Below are 21,307 nucleotides of genomic sequence, written 5' to 3' on the forward strand. Positions count from 1 at the left end.
TGACACCTTTAAGGGGCTTACTTTTAAAAGCATACTTCATACAGCAACATCAAGACAAGATTCTCTCCTCAGTGCCTATGTGCCATAACTAAATAGTTGTACAGCAAGGCTTAATCTAACAGAACTGGAGTAACAATCTTAGTTATTATTATAATTAGCTTCCTAAGAAGCCATTTATAATGTGACATAAATGTCATTAGACACTGACATCCAAATGTTCCAATCAATAGTAAACTACTGCAATTATCTTCTATTCTGCAGCATAACTACAGATACATACTGGTTATAACAGAAGCCTAATGCTGAAATTTGAAATGGATAATTTCAGGAAGGTTTGTACAAGATACCTTTCTCTATCTCACCTAGTTTATGAGGGTTTGAACTAGATACCCTTCATATCTTTTAAAACAATCCTATTTTTCATTATTACTATAAATCCTGTTTTCCGTTAAGATTACAGCATAATTTTGCTAGAAAAGTACTCTTAGTTCCCACTAATTTACTGAACTACTTAGTTTTAACTACTACTTTAACTACTACTTTGTTCCCACATATTGATTAAATTATATTAGACAAAGGGCAAAGTATAACACCAGCTCACTGACCATTTTTCTTTGGTTTTCCTTTTACTGATAAAACCTACAAAAAAGTATTTAAACACTAACAATTTGCCAAATAAAAGAATGACTTGACTAACCAAGGTTGTGCTAATATGGAAGTCCATTGTCACAGAAGCTTTCATAATGAGCTGAGCTCTGCCCTCCACCAGTGATCTCTGCTGGAACAAATGCCTTTATTAAATCATCTATTTTATTTTTAGTAGTCTACATTTGACTGTGCTCATTTATCCTTTGGCTCGTCCTTCATCTCCAACAAACCACCTCCTTCCAAACTAACAGACTATGATGACGTTAATTGAGGTATCCCCATAAATGCTATAGGCTGGATACCTATCTCTTCTTGGTCAAAATCTAACTGTTAAGGTAGATCCTTAAAAGCCAGGTATGAGAACTCCTGAAAATCCAGATGGAAATTTCATAATGGGCCCTAATATTCAGTAACTTTCATTTCAAGTGGGCTTTGTGTACATTTTTTGCCTAATTGTATAGCTGGTGTAGCTTTATGACTTTGGTAGGCCAGGTTCTTAATTCATTAGTAGCTAAGAATGATCCACATCTCTAAGGAGATGATGATTGATAATTTGATTTTTGCACACATACACACACAAATGTAACATTGTCTATATATATATATAATAGCTGCAGCCTACTGGTGAGGAGTATGTTATGGTGGGCTCTAACCATTACTTTTCAAAGTGGACTACTTTTACAAAGTGGATTCACAAAAAAGTTTTGACAAAGGCTTTCAAAGGCCTTGAAGGCAAACTAGGCAAAAAAGAAAAGAGGAGAGATTAGATCTTTGACTGGATAAATAAGTGATTGAATACATAAAGCAGTGAACAAGAAAAGAGCAGGCCAGTTTTCACAGGGACTGATGATTCCAGCAGAGCACCTCCATCTGGGCTGTTTAACATACCCAGAGCAGGTTTCAAAAAGGGTGAGAGCAGGGCAGCTAGAGTGTCCATTGAGACAAAGCTATTCGAGGTAGTAAGGACACGGCCAAAATGTGATAAACTAAAAAGATAGCATTAAATGAGCAGCTGGTTTCTAAAATGGCAGATATAAAATTAGCATGTGAGTATCTCATGAAAAGTCATGCCAGTGCTCAATAATATTAAAAAACAGTAATCGAAGCTTAGAAATTCTCAGGCAGGAGAGAAAAAACAACTGAAATCAGCCCTATGCCCATGCAGAAATCTATGTTTGGCCTACTGCTGCATGCAATCCTTCTACCTTCACCTCACAAAAGACATGCTAGAGTTGTAAAAGCTTCAGAGAAGGGCAAAAAGCATCATCAAGAATATGGAACAACTTCCCTTTAAGTAGCATCTGAGTAAGTCAGAAATTTCCAACCTGGAAAAGAGGTGATTGAGTGCCATGAGAAGAATGCCTAGGAACTGATGGTTCATTGTATTTTCCAATAGAAGAACTAGAAGGAATCAAGTGAAACTGGTGGAAATCAGATTCAGAACAAAGAGTAGTTCCTCACACAACAGGCAGTGGGCCACCTTGTTAGAGAACACAGAGGATGAGAAATCTTACACAAGCTCAACTGGAAAGAGGATAAAAGCTCAGATGAGAGACCTCAGGATTGCTGAATAGAGAGGAATCACACCCTGCTCAGGAAATGCCCACGAGCTGAAAACAGCTGGGAAATTCTCAGGCATGCAACACATACACTTAAGCCTGGTTTTACTCTTTTTTTCTCCAGGCATCACAAACAGCTGCTGCTAAAGCAATGCCACAATGATTCAACACTGTGTGGCCAGTTTTACATTCTCACCAAATCCTGCTATGGGCATCTTCCTCTTTTGAGGCACTACCTATTCACTGGTAGATAGAGAGGCAGATTAATTCATTTATCACTCAGACATTAGGTCATTCAGTAAGAATGGATCAGGACTTGGAGAGGTTTTAGATGTCTGTTAGAGACCAGGATGACTTAAGCAGATTTAACTCCTGCCAAAAATAAGCAACCAGCAAAATGTTATTAAGATGTTCAGAACATTCAAATGCAGAATTTCCACTGCTTAAATTCAACCTTTCACTAGATGAAGGCCTACAGTGATGTGAATCCAACTAGCCAACATCACATTTCAGTCTACTAAAACAAAGTTGCTAACCAGTTGTAAAAAAAAAATGGCACTGTTGAAAATATGTGTTTGAAGAAAGGTATTCTCTCTAAAACTTTCAACAAGAATGATGTGTAACATAAAAGGCAAAAGAATGTGCACTATGATGCGCTGCTTCTTCTACAAATGAAGAGGAATAGAAAAAGTCCTGAGGGAGCATGCAAAAGAAAAACAGCTATTTCAGTAGTGTTAAAACATCCTAACACTAGCTATATGTACAAGTTCAACATATGGATCCTGTTTTTAGCTCTTCAGCAGTCTGGCCTCTTTCTTTGGATGCTTCTCATGTTATTAAAATAGTATGTGGGTCCTATTCACTGAAGCTAAAAGGCTTCAGTGAGGCTGCCCAAATCATTCACTCAGGTGGTTGAAGCACAAGTTATTTTCAGCTTCACTACACCCACAGAGTAACAGCTTTAATTTTTCCTGAGGTTGTGTCAGAAGACACTGATGGAGACCGCAGTGACTGTCTACTGCCTCCAACAATGTTCTGCATTGTAAGACTTCTTCACCAGACTATGGGAACTGAGAAGCAAATCAGTATGAAGCACTTCTCTATCATGGGCACTGAGAAATTGCAGCTGAGCCCAGCCCAGCTTCAGACCACTTGCTACAGCAGCACTGTGAAACTGAACTGCAGTTGCCTGGAGCCAGCAAGCAAGATGCTAAAGAAAACTGGCAGATGCAGCAACACAGCTGCAACAATTCCTCTTTGTCCTCCTTTTAAACTGATAAAATGCATCAGCTGAATAGTAACCAAATAAACATGTTTTTACAACACTAATTTAATCAGAAACAATGAGCCACAGTCTCCTATGCCCTATCTCACTAACTGCAGAGTTGATTCTGCTTCTTATTCATGGGTGCACTTACTTAGCAGATAGGAACTTCAAAAAAGAAGAAGAAAAAAAAAAAAAAAGAGAATAATTCAGAGAGTAAGACATCTTATTTTCTACCACCCAGCAGCGGCAGGATTGCAATTAATTTACATACTATAGGAATTGCAACAGAAACATATTTACTCTGACAGTATAACAACTGTTAGGAATTTAGAAACAGAAAGCAGAATTCAGAAAAGTGAAGATTCTTGTAAATTTTTGTGGTAGCACCCACATTGCTGAGCTGTGGAAATTCTGTCTGCAGGAAAGGAACACTGACTCAGAGCCTCATGGAATAAATACCTGTCCACTGCAAAGAAAAGGAGGAACAACGTAAAATAACCCAGACATGCTCCTTTACTTTGTCCATTTTGAAAGAAGATTAAAATACTTCAAAAGCTTTAAAACATTTGCAAGCCATTTTTGTGTAAACTTCAGAAGTAAAAACCTGCTTTTTTCAGACAAATATTACACAAGCCACTTCAGGCTTGCCCATGCTAGATTGTTTCCAATGATTTGATTAAATTTTGTAAAACCATTGACAACACCTATATCCAGCAAAACATTAAGAAGTGAAGGAATGTGGTGTTTTCTTGACACTGAACTGTAACTGGGCTACTCAGTAATTAGTCAAAAACTCTAATTTGTACTTAAATCTTTATATGATGCTAGGAGTACAACTGCAAACAACAAACCAAAAAACCAGTCAGACAATTAAAATATACCTTTTTCGAAGCCGCTTCAAATTTTAGGCAAGTTTGGTTTTTTTCTCTAATGGGAAACAAGAGCCTGTTGCCCAGGATGGTGTCAAAGATGGCTTCTTAATATCTCCATGGATGGAGATTCCACAGCCTCTCTCGGCAACCTGTGCCAATGATTGAAAAGCTATCTGCATCATAAAGTCTTTCACACCTCAGGGATTTGTTTGTAAAAAAAAAATAAATTCTCTAACCTCATCTAGAAACAATGCAACATATTGCAAAATATGAGCAATCAGCAATGTTGTGTAGACAAGAAGAAATTATCTGTTGACAGGGTGGAAAGATGGCACAGAATAACCCTGAAAATAAACTGCTTAAAAATCAACTATGATAGTTCCAAGTACAAAATCTGTATGCAAAATTAACCTCCACTCATTCATTTCAGGGAAGATTTTTCTAGGAATTCAACATGTTCTTTGTAGAAAAAATAATAGAATATTATTGACATTTTAAAATCTATTCCAGTTAACTAATATAATTTTGTTCATCCAGATTGCATGGCATGTTTCTGAAAAAGATCAAAGTCCTGTGACTAGAAACCCATTCAAATGAAAAATAAGGGAGAAAGGAGTTGTTCTGACTGGAAAACCAATGAATTTTGTACAAGAGAAATCTTGAGGTTATATAATTACCTGCCAACACTGCAAATGCCTACTAATGAAGTCATGCAGTAACATTTCATTTTGCTCCCAGAGGGGGAAAAAAAAAATTAAAAAAAAATTATTTTAATTGGAAGTCACTTAGCTTGTTAGAACTATCACAATGCACACATACTAACTCAACAGCCTTGTCTCATGGCAATAGACAAACAGCAGATAACAGCATGTCCTCTGGAAAAATGTTGCTCTTTGTGGCTTTAAAAAGAATTAGCACAAATACATATGTTTACTATTCAGCATGAGTCTTTTAGGGTATGGACTTAAAATACTGTATTCCTTAGCTCATTGTGAAAGAGATCCTTCAGGAGATAACGAATAGTAAACAAATTGAAAAATCTAATTTTCAACTGTCTACTCTTGTGGCTTAAGTCTGTATTTTTAATTCAGTGTTTCTAAGCAATTTCCTAAGGGATTTTTTTTTTCCTTAAAGAAAAACAAAACCAAAAACTAACAACAAATCAAAACAAACATTTTGCTCTACAAATGTAACAAACTCCCAACTCAGGTGCTATGCTTAGGATTTAGATTCCAGTATTTCAGCACAGCTATAGCTACAAGACTAGCTCTACCAACTGGAAGAAAGGATGGCAGGCTGTTATCCTAAAGGGCTGGCCCTTAGTATTCTGCTGAAGCTTCAGCTTCATGAAGATTTTATTCCAGGCAACAATGTCAAAGAAAAAATGATAAGGCAACCACTGTCTGAGCTTTCCACTCTTCCACATACTCAATGGCTCAAATTCCCTCAGTCTACAACATGACACACATTTAGTTATCCTGCTAATGTGTTAAAAAACCTCTTCTTTGCAGCAAAAGAAAGAGTGACAATTTGAAAAAAATACGCTGTTCAGCTGACTTGTTATTCTCATCAGTAAAACCCTACAACTTCAGAAGTAGCTCCATTTAAACTGAAGTAGACACAGAACACATAGAAAACCATAGAAGGGCCCCGAAGAAAGCAACTATCCAGTCTCTTGCACAAACTGTTTCACAAGAGTGGAAAATAGGAGAAAATAAATTAAAAAATCATGCTGATTCATTCTGATAGAGCTCTATGTAGAATTGCACATATTTCTTGAGTATTCTGTGAGATCATAAGAATTGCTTGGCAGCCTCTCCAGGCAGAGCTGAAGGCAGGCTGGTATATTAATCAAATCTATGAGCCATAGAAACCAGAAGCTATGGTAGGCAAGTTCTTTGTGTCACACTGATGGGTAGTGTTGTCATCTCAGTTTTATTCAAGACAACTCCAACATCTGATGTTCTCAGTATCTCATCCACTGCAGTCCTGCACTTATATGGACAAAAAATCCCACAAAAAATCATGAAAGATAAGTTTCCCATGGCAATGAGTTCTGAAAGATGCAAATCTGCAGGGTTCTTCCAAGAACTCCTCCAAGAAAACCCAGGAAAACCTAAAGGTAGAAATCATCTTCTGTGATACTGAGAGTTAAATTTGCAGCATGTGAGTCCGTACTTTATGACCAGTGGAAAGAAATCTGACACGTCCAGATGGTGACTCATTTAATTCTAAATAAACCTGCTGCCCCCTTTATCTGCACATTTCACTGACTCTGAACAAAGTTTGGCATCATTCTCCTAAATCTTTAAATGAATACTTGAGTAGCTCAAATAAGGCAACCGCCCCTAATTACAAAACATTAATAATCTCAGCTTAAATGCAAAATACTATTGCTTTTTAATCAACTCTTACTTTTTCTAAATTATTAGAATTAGGAACACAGTGTATAGTAACTTTTTTGCCATCTTCCTACAGAACATGAATCTCATTTCACAGTATTCTAACAAAGCTTTTTCTCCATCAATAATGCCAATTTTTTGTTTGATTTCAGAAAGCATGAGTTCTGTATTTATAGCTGATACCTGAAGTCTGAAGAACATGTACTACTGAATTATAAAAAATTGTAGGCAGATCAAATTACTAAATGCTGCAGAGATCTTGTTATTTTTTAATAGAAAATACATACATAATTATTAATTTGATCTGTTGTAGAACTGTGTTGGGTTTTTTCTTTTCTGTAGGGCTAATTTGCAGTAACTGTCCAGCAAATACTAAGTAACTGAACTGGAAATAACAGAGTGAGTCACAGTGCCCCAGATCTCAAGGTCAAGCAATAAATGACCAAGGTAGAAGGAGTTTCTCCCACACTGCCTGAACACTGGGTACAGCTGCCCATTCTATGATGCTTCCATGCACAGGGAGGTCTGGAAAGAATGTATATCTCAGGTGCAGAGGAATGATATGGCATCCTTATTAAATATTTATATCAAACCAGAACCACAGTCCTGTAGTATATCTATCATCAACAAGTATATATAGCACTTGGTAGTTCTAGAGACCTCCAAAATCCCTCTCTGTTCACTGGGATAAAAGGAAAAAAGTGGTAAGCAATCTGTGCTAGGCCAGGCCAGAGCAGCATGACAAAGCAAGACCAATGGCTATGGCAGTACAAAGTCTGCAGCAGCAGAACACATAAGCATGCAGACAAGCTCAGAAAATGAGCAATCAATTGGCTCAACATCATCACAGGGAAAGTAACATCAAGGCTGATTATATTTCTTAAATACACAGAATCAGTTAAGTCTGAATTCTAACCAAGAGAGAGAGACAGAGTTGAAAGGAAGAGAGAAATTATTCTCAGGTAATTAAGGATTCAGAACAGTTGTCATACACTGTATTGCTATTGTAACAAACCAAAAAGGTCACCTTGAAGAAGTTCATAGCACTACAATTACAGTGAGGCAAAATATTAAATAAACTGACTTTGTTAGAGGAAACAGACCTTTAAATTAATTTCAGCTTTAGTCTCTGAGTAACAACAGGATGACTCTCACTTAAAAACACCAGTCAGCTAAAAAGCTACAAACAGACCGACATTTTCAACAGGTCCATTATAATGAAGGTTAGTAGAACTGCTGTATATGAAGAATGCTCCTCCTATTAGAAAACTGTATTTTTCAGTTTCTCCAATTTTAGCACCTGTGTTCAACTTTCCATGTTGAGTGTCTGAATTATATTTCCCAGGGAATATTTTAATCTTCACCTTCCAGAAACACTTGTTTCTGAAAGTTTTATTACGCTTAAAAAATTACCATGGCCTCCTCTTGGAGAGTAACCACTTGCATTTCTACAAAAACCCACTCTCGAGCTGACTTAAATTGCATTTATTAATATTTTAATTCTCTCTCCCCATTCTTCCATTGTCCCAAGTGTCTGCATTCTGCAAAAAAAAAGAATCTTCCATTTTCTGACTTTACTGAGGGATAAGATTCATAGAAAGTTGTGTACTGCTGATCTCTGTTGGGAAGGGGTAAAGGAAAACCAATCATAAATAATGATAAAAAATTTAATTATGATCTTAGCATTTCTTTCCTATGACAAGTATGTGGATATTTAAAATTGTACACTCTACTGAATGTGCAATAATCCTGAATTTTCTATAGGCTCACGTTTTAAGCTTGTTCAGTATGATTTTCATAATCATTCCTGCCCACTCCAGCCCTGCCCCCACACCTGGGGATTTTTAAACATTATTGTAAAAGAAGAAAAAAATGTTGGACTCACTCGGAAGTAGTCACTGCAGGCTGCCAGGACTGCTTTATGTGCATGGAATTTCTGCTCTTCAGCAATAAGGGTGATATCACAAAGTATGCCATCACTTCTTTGTTGGTTCAGGGCTGCCAGGACAGCATCATTATGGGAGCTGGACTGACAAAGCCTCTGACCTGTCAGCATTTCCTGAACACTGAGAGAGAAAAGGGAAAAGATTTTGTCAAAAAAAAAATGCAGGAAGCAAGCACGTTCTGTCAGAAACTGAACTTTTTTTCAAGGTATGATTGTTTGATCATTCTTGGAAAGACAAAAAAAAAGCCATGAACCCTGTCAGGCAAAAATCTTTATATGGTATAGACATAAAAAGAAAAGAACAGTAAAACAGAGTATTAGGAAACTTGATTATATACTCAGATTTAAAACCTCAACTGTTCTGATTTTTGTTTGCTGCACTGGAAGTCAGCTGGACTCACAGGAATAGTTCAGAATAATTTTAGAATTAAGTGAGAAGAATAAAGGGCCCAGGTAAATGGAGCAACAGAAAACTTAAGTGGCTCAAACTGATGTATTAGTGGAAAGGAGCATGTATGTATGGAACTAGCCCTACTAACAAAAAAAATTGAAGACTCATCATCTCAGGTGGCTGTTTAAGTCTGAATCTGCATTACTGAATATTTTCAGGCCATTCTGGAGGAAGAGATGTTTGCTTTTTTTTTTAAATGCTGAGGCCTTTCACTACTACTGTCTCCTTGTACGAATACGTGTCAGGCAGCCTAGGATTGCCTGACTGCAGTTTCCTTTTCTAAAGGAGAATAAAAAGCAATATAACTGTTAATGCAAGCAGAAAAAAAAAATAAATCAAATAAATCTACAAATCTTCTTTGGTACAAAACAATATGGTTTATTTGAAATCTGTGAGACTATACCAATTTATAATGTCCAAGAATCTAGGTCCATATAGAAGGGGAGTTTCCAGAGAGTCAACTCTGAACAAATCAAAGTGAATGTTTTTTTGGGTTTTTTTTTTCTAAGGGGTAAATAAGCTATTGTCTTTCCACTACAATCATGTAATCAACCCCATGCACATGCTGTGCAGCAGTTGTGTGGCTGCTATATTCTCCTTTACCATCAAAACACATTCTTTGTTCTGCCTGTCCCACTCCTGCACCTTGAGCCTCTGTAAACTAATGCAGATCTGCCTTGCAGACTGTTTGCTCCTCCCTAACCTCATTTTTTAAAAAGACAAAATCTAAAGCATTATGTCTAGAAGAAGGATGGCCCAAGTGCAATTAGACAGGAATACCCTAAATTTCAACCCCTCTCTAACAGTTTAGGTTTAACACATGGACATACCCTATATACATTTCAAAATGATTCATTCAAATTATTATTTTACCTCCTTATTCATTTTTCCTTCAGCTGTTCTATTTGTGGAACCCCAGTGATATTCTGAATTACAATTATCAATAAATTTAATTTCTTAAAATACAAGGGAACTATTTCTAACAAATATTTCCCATCTTTAATTTCTATAGTAAAGTGACCAAATCAAACTAGTGCACATATAATAAGCTAATTATACTTAAATGCTGTGAACCAAGACTTTCATTTCTCTTTCTTTTTCCACCATCATTCAGAGGTGAATTTTCACCATCATTTTCACTTAAAAGAAAGCAGAGGTAATAATTGTGGGGAATATTTTTATGTATATCTGTGTGTATAGATATATACATACTTAAAATCAGGCAGCTGTGGTTTCAAGTTGAGCTCTATCATAATCCTTTTTTTCAATTCAATGACCAAAGTGAAAAATAAATTGCCTATAATACTTGTGTTAACAACATTAACCACTTGATCCTTAAGGCCCCTTCCAACTCAAACCATTCTGATTCTATTAACATACGAAGAATGTATACCCATGCAAGACAGTTCAACTGGAATTTATAAATGAAAAAGGACTGAAAAATAACATGGCCATTTTGTCTTAAAATAGTCAGTTGATAAATTCAATAGCTATAAAATACAAGGAATTTCCAATTCTCTTCTGCTGCAGAAGCACGGCAGGGAAAGGGAAACAGAACTGGAATTAAATTATATCCCAGTAACATCAGGTAGATCTCTGAGCTCCCAGATCAGGCCAGAGGTGTTAACTACTCCATAAAACAGAACAACTACAAGCTTATCCAATTAGTGCAAGGTTCTACCAAAGAAAAGCAATGAGATTAATAAATTCTGCTGAATGTTCTGCCTGAAAGTGTTCCCTGAAAATAACTCAATGATAAATATCAAATTCTCTGATAAGACAATGGACAATATAAATAAAAGAGAAAGGCTAGATTTGAAAGATTCTGTAACAGGGAAAGACAATGGGAGATTCTGGAAGGAAAGAAGATGAATTTGTAGAGAATGCTTTGAAGACATTTCAGAGAACTGGAAAAGTAGTAGAACACTACACACACCAGAAATTATCACCAGCCACCAATTCAGATGCATGAATGTAAAATACCAGTTGCTTCCACAATTAAAAGTTCCAAGTACACAGAAAAAGACACAAAAGAGAATCTATGAAGAGGCTGTGGGTCCTAAATCAATCCCAGGCTTGCTTCTCTTTGCTTGACATAAGTGGCCAAAAGAAAGTAATAGTTTGCAGATAACAAAGTGGACGTGTATTTAATGATGTGAAATCTACATAATGAACAAAAATATTAGTTTCACTTTTCTACTCTGTTAACTGATGTTTTGGTAAACATAACCCTAGATGTGATCTACCCGGTACTGTACCTCAGGCACCTCTCAGATGGCATCTTTCAGTTTTGCTCTTCTGAATATCAAAGCTTATAATCCTGTAGGGAAAGCAGCAAGCATTCCAGCTAGAAAGAGAAGAAGGAAAGAAACATTAAAAGTCATAGCATACACAGCCTCAGCCTTAAAGATCAATACTTTCAGGATATGTAATTTAAAAGCAACTTTCTTCAATTCCTCCATTGCCTAAAGACATGCCATATGGATTAGTTGCATGTGAAATTTTGTTGGCTAGATTGAGTACAGTTGGAAAGTGGTTTTTCCTCTAGTCTTTTCTAGAAATTCACACCCTATGTTCTGAAACTACTGCTCTTGAGGCATGTCTCCTTTCTGCAAACTCAGGATCACATTCTTTCAAAACAGGGAAAGTGTGGTGAGAAGGGCCTGCCTAGGGTCTAACAGGTTTGCCATATACCCAACCTTATGCTTTGATTATATTAATTTTCCCTAAAAGCACAATTTCATAGGGCAGAAAGGATGAATTTACCATATACTCCAAAAAGCAGCTCACACTTGCCCCAGAGCAATATTCTTGAAGGACTAATCAGTGCTATGACCAAGTACCACTGCCAACCTGGATGAGTATCACTGAAGCTAGAAGGGTCTTAAGCACAAGTCTTAGGAGGAGCATCTGAGTGAACTGGGGTTGTTCAATCTCAAGAAAAGGAGGCTGAGGGGAGTCCACAGCACTCTCTGCTACCTGAAAGGAGGTTGTAGCGAGGTGGGTGTTGCTTTCTTCTCCCAAGTAACAAGTGATAGGACAAGAGTAAATGGCCTCAAGTTTCACCAGGGAAGGTTTAGATTGTACATTAGGAAAATTTTCTTCACTGAAAGGGTTGCCAGGCATTGGAAGAGTCTGCCCAGGGAAGTGGCAGAGTCACCATCCCTGAAGGTATTCAAAAGACAAGTAGATGTGGTGCTTAGGGACATGGTTTAGTGGTGGACTCTGAAGTCTACCAGGTTAAACTGGCTTGACCAGGTTAAGGGCTGGACTTGATGATCTTAAAGGTCTTTTCTAACCTAAATGTTTCTGTGATTCTATAAACAAACCTACTCACAAATACAAACAGTACAGCACATCCAAGCAGTATGATCAGATTTATAAATCATCAGTCAGTTTACAGAGGAGGATCCTCTTCCCCCTGGGACAGGTTGCTCTTTCCATCCATCTGCTGCCCCCTCAGCTGCCTCCACAGTTCCATGGAACGCAACGTGCTGTTGTGGGAGAAGTGACTCTGCCCTTTCTAGAAATTTGGCAAGACTGACAAATTGTAATTTGAGAAAAAAACAAAGTGAAATAGGCAGCTACCACTTCAGAGTTCAGCTTAATACAATAGTCAAGAGACACTGAAAGATGACTTTGTAGACAGAGAGATTCTCTCTTGCAAACACAGCCAGTACCAGAACTCCTTTATAAAGGCAGGCCAGAAAATTACACAGTCACTGATGCCTTTTTTTTCCTTCACCTAAAGAAAACAGTCTAACTGTGTTAAGCTGTAACAAAAAAATGTGAGCCAAATACCTTTCAAACAGCTCACTGAGATCCAACACAGCTATCAGACAGAAATCTCCAGTGAACCTAGATGCGACATTCCTGCTTCTTTGATGATCTGCATTTGGAGTGAGGTAGGAGAGCAGGCTGGGGATGTCTTCCAGTATAATGAACCCTTGGGGATGTCTTCAAGTATAATGAAGCAGCTACTGCTTCACTCCTCACAACCTCCCCTGCTGCTTCAGACCCACGCACAGAATGTCAGAATGACTGGTTTGCCTTTCTGGGAAGATCTATGTTCTTCATCTCCTAACGCAGGATGGGGTGAGAACCTTTGGGAACTGCGGAGTTCTTTAGTGCTACTTCTGGCTTTCACCCAGTTAATCACAATAAGGTTGCTTAACTTCTATTTACCACTAAGCTTCACAGTAATGCACTGCATTAGTTAAGTATTTCTCTGTCTATAAACTCCTCTAGTGTGTGAAAAACCCTGTCATTTCTCCTTTAATTTTTCACTTTGAATTGGGAAAGCCACTCATTACTCTACTGCCACATTATCTAGAAGAATACTGGCTATCAAAAATCTATTTTTATATAATCAATTTTAACACTTATTCAAACCAGCTAGTCAAACTCTATGGATTTCAGTAAAGATTTTAATCTCATTTCACATGCACAGCTTTTAGTTATATTCTGAAACAGAGGTTTTCTCACTGGTCAGTAGCCATTAAAACCTGTTCATTTGCAAAACTTCTGACTTTTTTTTTTTTTTTTTTTTCCTAGGAGTACAGATAATGTGTCTTTCAAGCTAATAATGTTTTACTTAGATATATTTATTAATGTTCTTAATTCTGACTCTGATGTTAGAAAATGGTGAATCAAAATCACTTTCATTGAATTTCTTGAGTGCCAAAATTAGATTACATAGGAACTTATGGAAATTCACAAAACCACAAAAATTAGTTAAAAATACTAGAAATACTCAATCTATAAAGAATTAAAAAGAAAATCTGCATCTGCAATTAGTTTTCTTCCTTCCCTCAAGTCACTCCTTTTCAAAATGCATATTTTAAGAAATAAATCATTTTCACTTAAAAGCACATTTCTTCACTTTAAGTTAGAAGAAATAATGGTGTGAAATGAACCAAGGGGATCATAAGCATTATATTACTCCTTCCTGTAGAAAAGCAAAATTTTGAACCAATTAGGTATGTCATAAAGATAAAGCATTCGGACTCTACAAAATGCCATTTTCCCTTTGCCAACTTCCAATACCTGGTTTAAAATTAAATGCAATATTTAAAAACTAAAAACAGAAGTACATTGCGTCCATTTGCTTCCAGAATTACTTTATAGCATGTCCTGAAGGAGGCTGTCATGGATGAAGAATAAGACCAGGAAGTTTTACCCATGGCAATTTTCTGTCCTAGTTTAGATCCTTATTCATAGGACCTCCCGGTTTTGTCTTTGAAATACTCCTGTTTTACTAAGTCAGAATAAATTATCCTTTCAAGCTGCATTTCACCTTCTCTCAAAATAAGAAACTCTTCAGAAACAAGTCTGTATAAGCTTACTATTCACGGAAAATAAAGGGCAGCATTACCTTCTACTTTTTATCAGAGTGCTGCCAAATTAATTTCTCAAAAGGGAAACATTTTGAAATGGCTACAAAAAAGTTTAATTGCAAACATGCTCTTCTGACTATATTAACACACATCTACCACTTCCCTGGCAGACATTACTTTTTTCCATTTTTCACTAAGATTTTTGAGAAGTGAAAGGTCTTCCTCATCACATACAAAAAATGTTCAAGAATATCACAACTGTGAGGAAAACTCTGCCACTGCCCCACACTGTCAGGGACATCATAACTCAGCTCAGGTTTCTAATTTGGTGCCTGAATATAGTGACTTTCAAGAGAAAGCATTCATAGTACACAAAAACCAACCAAACAAAACAAACCCGCAAATAAATAAATAAATAAATAAATAAATAAATGATTTACTAGGTTTAATGAAAACTACAATAACAAGGAAGTAAAAAACTGAAAACATGGATTTCTTTGGAAAAAATAGGTGTCAATCTAAACAATTCGAGGAAACATTCAGCAAAATCAGTAATGAAGGAAAAATACAGTAAGAGAAATCAAGCTGTTAAAGTCTTCTGATGAGATACAAAGTATTTTCTTGTGAGACAGAAAAGGTCATTTCTGGCTTCAGGCCATCAGCTACAGTAAATTAGAATAATTAAGTTTATTGTCTATCACTACCAAATTACCATCTGACTTCACAAATCATTAAGATCTTAAACCACAGATATATAAAATGAAACCACAGGGGTAAAAGATATACAAGCACAACCACGTCTTTAGATCTCTGTCTACTCTATGGCTTTAGATATTCTGTGTATCTGGATATATCAGTATTCAGAATATATTTTCTGAAGAGGCATTCAGATTACAAAATTAAAAGCTGCCAGGTTTATGGTTGTCTGTAACTTAAGGTATTTCACCTACACTGCCACTTAAGATGTTGCATTCTACTAATAAACCATACAATCATGCAACACAGTAGCATACTACCCCACTGGTAGATCAGATACAATAACAACAACCCACCACTGAAGCTCAGCTATTAGCTATTCCGAGCCACCCACAGTTGGAGCATTTAAGCTATGATAATAATTATTCACCTAGCAAAAGAAGAAGGTTACTCCTTGCACATGACCCATGTATCACTGTTAGGGAATGGTTGGGAGAACAATGCTACAACTTATTTTCTCATCTTTCTGCAACTTGGGCAACAATACCCAAAGCACTCTCCAAGTATCTACACCACACGTTGAGTTCGCAGTCATATTAAAGGGACAAGGTAAAAGCTCTCTGGGATTTTAGTTTTAAGAGATACTGCTGCTGGCATAAAGGTAACTCCTTAGTTACTTTGCCAAAGTATGCTTTCCAGATTTTTCCTGTAGAGCTCAAAAAAAGAAAAGACAGAGTTACAAGTAGTTTGTAACTGAACTTTTTGGTATTTCATTTGTATTTTCACTGGATAAGAAACAACAACCTCTGTTCTTTAAACCTAAACATTTTTCTTCTGGAAAATTGGACATGTTTGTTGCAAAATGTGGAAGGCTTCTCTAAATGAGGTCAGAACACTTTACAGTGGAGAGCAAGAGAAATTTAACTAGATAGATCATAATTATTTTTCCTGATAACTCTAGAAACCAACACTGAAATGTACACAGAAGAGTGAGGTGTTCTCTGAAATGCTGTCAACTTCATTAGGGGCTCACTCAGATAAGCCTTGGACTTTAACTGTTACAACCATCAAGGTGCTTTTATTGAACAAAACAATTATTTTTTTCTAGGGTAGTAAGAGCCAAAAGTACTTGGGTATGTTTTTGAAACCACTTCAAATCTGCCTATGGGGTATTTATTCCAGACAGGTGTATACAGTACTGTAGATCTACAATCTTGGCAATTAATCTACGTGACCTTATAAATTTTATACCTGTCTGAAACAAAAACAATCGCATTTTCTGTTTAAACCACATAAAACCACTAAGAATAGCATAAGTAATTTCTGGGTAAAGGACAGCCTTGAATAACCCAGCTGACCAAGTGCCCAGCTACATGTCTACATACTACATCATCATGAGATCTACTAACTAATAGTACTTCCTGTGAATGAGTATTTTTCTCTTCCAATAAAAGGATAGGGAGTTTATATATCTCTATCATACCTAAAACAGTCCTTCAACTTTCTCCACAAAACAGTATTCATTAAGTTTCAAAGAAAAGTCTGGGAGTACCAGTAGTTAAGTACACACCTTCTAAGAATGACCTTCAGTAGCCACAGGGTGGCAGAACTATACTTCAAGATAATCTACACCTCCAGTACAGTCACCAGACTATTTCAAGGAGTCTTTTTTGCCCTCACAACATTATTACAAATAGCATAAAATACTCTGTGTGTTCTATGAGTGCTCTCAACACCAGGAATAAGGGAGGGGGAAAAAATACATAGTATAAAAGCCTGTATATAACAACTCAACTACCTAACAGTTCTCCAAACATCTGAGAACTGTAACAGGTCAGTCACAGGCCTCCCTGATTTTATCTTGACAATACATCCATGTCATACAGTAACTGATCACAAAAAAACACCATCAATTTTAACTCACATAATTAAATCAGCATTAAATGTTTCATGTACATTAACAGGCCAAAGGAAACACCAAACCAATTCTCACTGGAAGTGCAGATAACTTCACCCACATGTATAGTCAGAAGGGAGGGAAAGTTTCATCAATATTTGCAAATTTAACAGTATCTGTGCTGGTTTCATTGCCTATACAGCTAGCTAGCCCACAGCTGGTCTCTTGTGGCCTCCTAAATAATGTGGTCATATCCAAACAACTGAGAAATGTCTCCCACTAACTCCCAAGCCATGTCTGGAAATGTTTTGGGAGAGCACGAGATGGTTCAGGTCAAGGCCTAGCCAGAGTTTGTTGTAATGGTCTACTGATAAGGAAGTTTTAGTCTCAAGCTCTGGCCTGGAATGGGCCAAGTGATGTTACTAGCACAAAGCAAGGGTTTTAAATCCCTGCACTAAACACTGAATGTTCTTGTACAACACTTGCTAAGTCCTAGAAAACTCCCAAATTGGGAAACATCTTAAGCAGCTTTGTCTTTCATAAATACTTGGAAACAGGATGGAGGGGTGGAAGAAATGCAGACCAGCTATTGAAAAAATCCAATAAATATTTCAAATATGTAATTGAGAACCTGTACTAATGTATACGCTGTTAATTTAAAACATGTTTTGTACAAACTTAAAATTTCCACTCAAGTCAAGGACAGAACAGGGTAGTCAGAACCTTATTACAGAGTCTCTAGATTCTCAAGTTGTTTGGGAATCTTTTTTTTTTTTTTTGACAGAAAAAATATTATGCCATTTAAACCAAATACTGAAGTACAGAATTCTGCTCTGGAGGAGTAGCAGTTGCCTTCTAGCCTGTTGGCACATAACTGGCTTCCCAGCTATTCCTTCACTCTTCAATGCAAGAGAACAATACTTAAAAATACCGTCCCGCAGAGGGGAGGGGGCAACAAATTCTTTCTGGCAGCTTTAAGAAATTGGACAGGGAGTCATTCATCTTAATGACAAAAGAAATTTGGCCAAGAGGAAGATGAAGAGTAGGAAAGACGATGGAAGAGGAAACAAAGACAAGAAGGAGCAAGTTGGTGATGAAGACCACGTGAGACAGCTGCAGTTGTTTCTTGGTATTCTTCTGAAAAGCGGGAGGGAAAACAGTGGAATAGGGCACAATACCAAAATCAGATGAGTATTTAGACAAAATAAGGACAAAGGATGAATTTTTCTACAGAATGATCACAAGAAGAGAAGCTAAAGGTCAGCTGGGACTAATTCTAATTGCTGGGTAATAAGGCTGAATGCTCAGTTCAGGGGTGAAGACTGGGAAGGCACAGAAAGGCAAGAGCCAATGGCAGGGAAGATCCTGGACTAATACCTGCAAGAGATACACAGACATCCAATTTTCAAGAAAGTGACCAAAATAATCAGTGTTTGTTAAAGCCCACTCCATCTGGATTTTATAGACACTGTCACAGTTAAACATGTAGCAGTTACTGTAAAGGTGCTCCTGTATGTTGTAATTCTATGCTTGCCTTTAGGAAGAAAGCTGCAAGGTCTTATCAGAGGGAAGACAAGATAAAACAGCTATATATGTCATCTCCAATACTGCTTGCTGCATTGTAGTTACTGTCTCACAACTGTGATCTAGGGCATGTAAAATCTGAGCTTTATAACTTGCACCATCACATCTGCAGTGGTAACTTCTTTTGGTTCCCTTTCTTTAGGGCTTTCAGGACACCTGAACTACATTATCTTTATTTCAAGATTTCACTAAACCATACAAAAGTTTAATTCAGAAGCACCATAAGCACCATGGTTACAGATTATCAAAGCATTAAGCCTATGTCATTCTGGAAGGACACTCGTTTCCCTAGTTACAATCCCTCACTTGCTATCCCTAGGAAGGATGGACTTTTTCACGGCCCTTCACTCTGTTTTACACTGCCTTCTGCAGAACAAAAAAGCATCTCTTGTTTAGAAAAAAAAGAATTTCCACCATCTACACTATCCTGTTACTGCAGATCATTTTATTTCTTTCATTCACTACCTGGAACACGTTTGCGCAGTCACTGCTACCTCTACAACCTTAACTAGCTAAGCTAGAAAATAACTTAGATAAGCCTGATGTGGGATGGGGAAACTAGCATGAAAGATATCAGGAGGATTTTTTGCACCCCATAGCCAAAAATCTACAGGAGCTTTGCTATAAACACAGGGCTGTACAAAGCTGTAACTGGACAAAGGCAGTAAACCCAATTCACTCTTAACTGCACCAACAGAAGGAGCATTATCTCTCTTACTGCAGAACCTGTATTTAGATTTATTTATTTAGATACAGATTTATGAGGTGAACTAACTTTGGTCTTCTCGCTACTTCCTGTGAGTACAACCTGCTGTAGTGAGCTTCTGAACCACTAAGTCAGTTGGGAACAGTACAGGTCTTATTCCCTGCCAGGGGAAGCTGTGGTTCATAGATCCACTGGGAATACAAAGGAAAACGCCAGGACGCCTGACCACTTATGTAGGAAAACAGCTGAAGGCCCTGCCCAAGCTGATGGCAGAGTTAGTCCATTCTTTTTGTCCACGCATTCATTTGCACAAGACATCCAGACTTTACACTAGCATATTTTATTGAAACAGATTTCCTGTTTTCTCTTGTCCTCTGCTCAATATACATTCCATTGCTAACACAGATTTTATTCGGTGTTCCAGACCAGCTACCTGGAACATGCTCTGATACTAAGCACTGTAGCTAATACCCAGTGTCAATCCAACAAATAAAAATTCCTCTCAGAGCAGAAGGGACTTACCCAGGTAGGGAGGAGAGATCACAGGAATGACAGTCTAGAAAGATTCATTTTGAGGATGCATATGATGCATTTTATAGTGCAAGTCGTGACTTTGACAACACACTTTAAACAATTCACTTTAAGCTCCATCAATTAGGTTACCAGAGAGATATTTGAGTTCTTGTTTGCAAACAATTTTTTTTATGTGCTCTACTCCTTTTCAGAGGTAATTCCAGAGTTAATACACAGAGTTCCTCTGTGTGCCTACAGATTTCAAGACAGACTGGAAGGCTCAGTGGATTACTTTTTTAATTAGTATAAATTCACAAGTCAGATCTGACTGGCATCAGCTGTTGACACATCTGGAAGTCAAAAGACACACCAGTTACGATGGCAGCTCTAGAAACTGCCATCAATTGCGGTCACTTCTCAGCAGCAACCTCCTCTCAGTAGTGGAAAGGTGTAGAAGTATTCAGTGCAGAGATACTTTAACCGGAAAACATGAATAGCTGTATTTTACATCTGCTTTGCTCTTAAACTGACCAAACAAAAGCAAAACTAAAAAAGTACACTGAAATCTTCCATTTCCTTAACACTTGTGCACCTGCCTGTACATGAAACTTGTATTACAGCCTTGTTTGCAAAGTACCAATTCAACATTCTGGCCCTAACTCCCAGGACAGAACCAGGTCTCCCTACCCCCAGGACACCACCTCTTCATCCCTGGATTACGGATACCTATTTTCATTCTCTTTCTGACCTGAAGTGCACATTCTTAGTGGGACAATAAACCATAACAGCAGTAGGGACTTGAGAACAACCCCAGTTGTATCTACATATATTTTTTTTTAAATAAGGGCAATAATTATCTTGTTAAAAATCACCAAATGCTAAAAATAGCTACTCAGAATTCAAGCTAAAATGTTGCTTCTTCTGTAACTTCTTGGGCACCAATTAACACACATGAAACTCCATTAGAGCACAAAACCCCCTACTTTTTACTGCGAGGGTGGTTGAACACCAGAAGAGATTGCCCAGAGAGCGTGGGGAGTCTCCATTCTTGGAGATACTCAAAACACCCCTGGACACAATCCTGCACAACCTGCTCTAGCTGACCCTTTTTTAGTAGGGGAGTTGGACTAAATTATCTCAAGAGGTTCCTTCAAACCTTGAAGATTCTGTGCTTTGTGTGATTCTCTATGGTACATTTGAAAAGATTATTAATATACTGTAAGCATGCAAGAGCATATTAGCCCCATATGTCCTATTTATTCCACATTCCAATCTTCTCTAAGATATTGTATCTCTTAAAAGGAAACAGAAGGGGCAAAAAGGGAACATGTATCAAAACCACAGTGACTGCACAATCTTCTGTATCTCTCTTCAGGTGTCCAGGTGCAGCACACTTATGAGTTGCAGTCTTTTCATTTATTACGACAAACT

At 37.3% G+C, this 21,307-nt stretch overlaps 1 protein-coding gene across 3 annotated transcripts in view; it reads right to left on the bottom strand.

Moving 5' to 3' along the window:
• The window catches only part of KLHL32 (kelch like family member 32), a 114,172-nt gene that overhangs the window by 80,583 nt on the left and 12,282 nt on the right, over window positions 1-21,307 (bottom strand). For all 3 annotated transcript variants that reach the window (XM_051615621.1, XM_051615623.1, XM_051615620.1), the window contains exons 2-3: window positions 11,403-11,491; window positions 8,634-8,814 (exon numbers count right to left, since the gene is read on the bottom strand). In XM_051615621.1, the coding sequence (XP_051471581.1) occupies window positions 8,634-8,814; window positions 11,403-11,425 (204 nt within the window). In that variant the 5' untranslated portion in view covers window positions 11,426-11,491. The remainder of the gene's footprint in view (window positions 1-8,633; window positions 8,815-11,402; window positions 11,492-21,307) is intronic.

This window comes from Apus apus, chromosome 3 (assembly GCF_020740795.1).
Source record: "Apus apus isolate bApuApu2 chromosome 3, bApuApu2.pri.cur, whole genome shotgun sequence".
In the NCBI taxonomy this organism is placed as follows: Eukaryota; Metazoa; Chordata; class Aves; order Apodiformes; family Apodidae; genus Apus; species Apus apus.